At 58.6% G+C, this 2,246-nt stretch overlaps 1 protein-coding gene across 1 annotated transcript; it reads right to left on the bottom strand.

The window, feature by feature from the left end:
• Window positions 1–1,579: 1,579 nt before the first annotated feature.
• LOC103907853 (histone H5) lies at window positions 1,580–2,245 on the bottom strand (the record flags this gene model as incomplete). The annotated part of the gene is made up of 1 exon (XM_009290093.1): window positions 1,580–2,245. A coding segment is annotated over one exon (477 nt), but the record flags the coding sequence as incomplete, so codon positions are not given.
• Window position 2,246: the final 1 nt, after the last annotated feature.

Here is a 2,246-nt window from a genome sequence, read left to right as displayed (position 1 = left end):
AGCATTAGGTGACCCCACCTAAGCGATTTGGGGTCCTCTGCGCAGGTGACTTGGATCTTCGCATCTAGGTGGTTTATGGGTGCCCACCACAGGGGGTAATGAACCATGGGTCTATAGGATTTGGGTGCATCCAGCTGAGGTGACCAAGGATCCTTTGGTCTGAGAGATTTAGGACTTACCAGCTGAAGGAGATTAGGTACCCGAGCCCAAGGAATTTGAGCGCCTTTGGCCCAAGGGGTTTGTGACCCACAGGCCCACCGCGTTTAGACGCAAAGAGTCCGGCTGGATCAGGCATCTCCATCCTCCACTGTAGCTGACTGGGGAATCCTGTTTAGGCCCCTCATGTCCAGGAGGATTAGGCACCAGGCTCTTGAAAGGGGTTTAGGGTCTTCAGCCTAGGTGCTCTGGGAGCCTTTGGTCCAAGGGACAAGAGCCCAAAGGTGCCTCCAGGCCAAGGATTTCAGCATCCTGAGCTACACAATTTGGGATCCTCAATGGCTAAAAGGCTCAGGCACCATCTGCCCAAGTGATTTAGGATCATCAGGCCAATGGATCTGGGAGCTACCATCAGGGAGGGTGAAGACCCTGGGCCCACGAGATTTAGGCACAGCAAGCCCAAGGGGACTGGGCACCCAGAGCCCCTGGGATTTCGGAGCTCCTGGCCCAGGTGGTTGGGGATCCTGACATCCAAGGAGTTTAGACATCTCTAGCCAAGGGGGATTAGGCACCTCCTGCCAGAGGCTCAGACCCTGTTGAGCAGTAGGGCCAGCCCACAGGCTCCAGGCCAGCCCCGGCTGTCGGGGCCGCCCAGCCCTGCCTGGGGAGGGGCTCTGGCAGGGCCAGGCAGGCCCTGCAGTCGTGCCAGCCCCCCCGGGGCACAAAGCCGGAGCCGCCGAGGTGATAGCAGGGCCGTGCCCAGCAGTCCTGCCTCACCCTGCCCTGGCTGCCCACCCCAGCCTGCCTGCAGAGCTGCCCGCTGCTGTGCTCGGGCCCGTTCCTCCCCAGGGAGGAAAGCCGCTCATAGCCATGTTTGTCCTTTCTCCCCAGGGATCAACCCCTTCCCGCTTGCTGGACACCTCCAACTCCTTGAAAGCAAACGTGGACAGACCCTGGCCCCGCCCCACCTCCTCCGTCCCGTCCCTGCCACCACCCAGCTGCACCACGACAGCTCCGCAGGCAGGCGGGCAGTCCCATCGCCCGGCCGGCCGGCCGCTTATCTCCAGCACCAGCCAGACCTCACACCCAGCAGCCCAGCAGACTTCGCCTCGGCCGCGTGGTTGGGAGCCAGGGTGGGGGAGGAGGGAGCAGGGAGCCCCTTTTCCTCCTCCAGGGAAGGCTGTGTCTCTCGCAGCCGTATGTTCCCGCTTCCCCCCCAACACAGGCAGAGTCTTTGCCTGGCCCCAGCAAACACACAACCTCCCGGGAGCTGGGGCAGGATCAGGAATTGAAATCCTGTACGGCCTCAACAGACCCATGGAGTCACCATCACTCCCAACACACAACAAGCAGCCCAGCGTTAAAAAAAGCAACAGACACACGCAAGAAATTTCTGAGACATCGAAATAAAACCCCAGACCAGTAACTCTTAAAAATGGGAACTCTCCATACCAAAGGTGTTCCTTTTTTCTTTCATTAACTGCCTTGTTTTAGCTATTTCCAGACAGGAATAGATCAATTCTTTATAAAATGCAATAGAAAGGGGTAAAAATAAATGCAAAAGCTATTTACAGAAACCAACGGGGAGAGTACCGAAACGCCTCTAGACTTCTCACTTCTTCTTGGGTGATTTCCGGGCACTGGAGTTGGCTTTGGGTTTTGACCGCTTTGCCTTCTTGGGCTTGGACGCCTTCAGCGACTTGACCTTAAAAGTCTTTGTCGTCTTGGCTTTCTTTGGGCTGGCCCTTGACTTCTTCCTAGCTTTGCTGGCGGCAGATTTGGGCTTCTTTGCCGGCGACTTGGCTTTCCTGGGCCTAGCCGCTTTCCGGGGCGACGTGGATTTCCTGGCCGCCTTCTTCCTCTTCCTGGCCGGGGACTTCTTCGCCTTGTCCGTCTTGGCCAGGCGGAAAGAGCCGGAGGCGCCGATCCCTTTGGTCTGCTTGAGGATGCCGGCGGCGAGCAGGCGCCGAATGGAGAGCTTGATCTGGGCGTCAGCGTGCTGGCCCACCTTGTAATGGCTCTTCACGTACTTCTGGATGGACTGGCGGGAGGAGCCGCTGCGGCTCTTCTCGGCCCGGATGGCCGCCGCG

The sequence above is a fragment of the Aptenodytes forsteri genome, unplaced genomic scaffold (genome assembly GCF_000699145.1).
Source record: "Aptenodytes forsteri isolate BGI_AS27 unplaced genomic scaffold, ASM69914v1 Scaffold284, whole genome shotgun sequence".
Classification (NCBI taxonomy): Eukaryota; Metazoa; Chordata; class Aves; order Sphenisciformes; family Spheniscidae; genus Aptenodytes; species Aptenodytes forsteri.
Note: the sequence above shows the minus strand (reverse complement) of the source record. Positions and strands in the feature narration are given on the sequence as shown.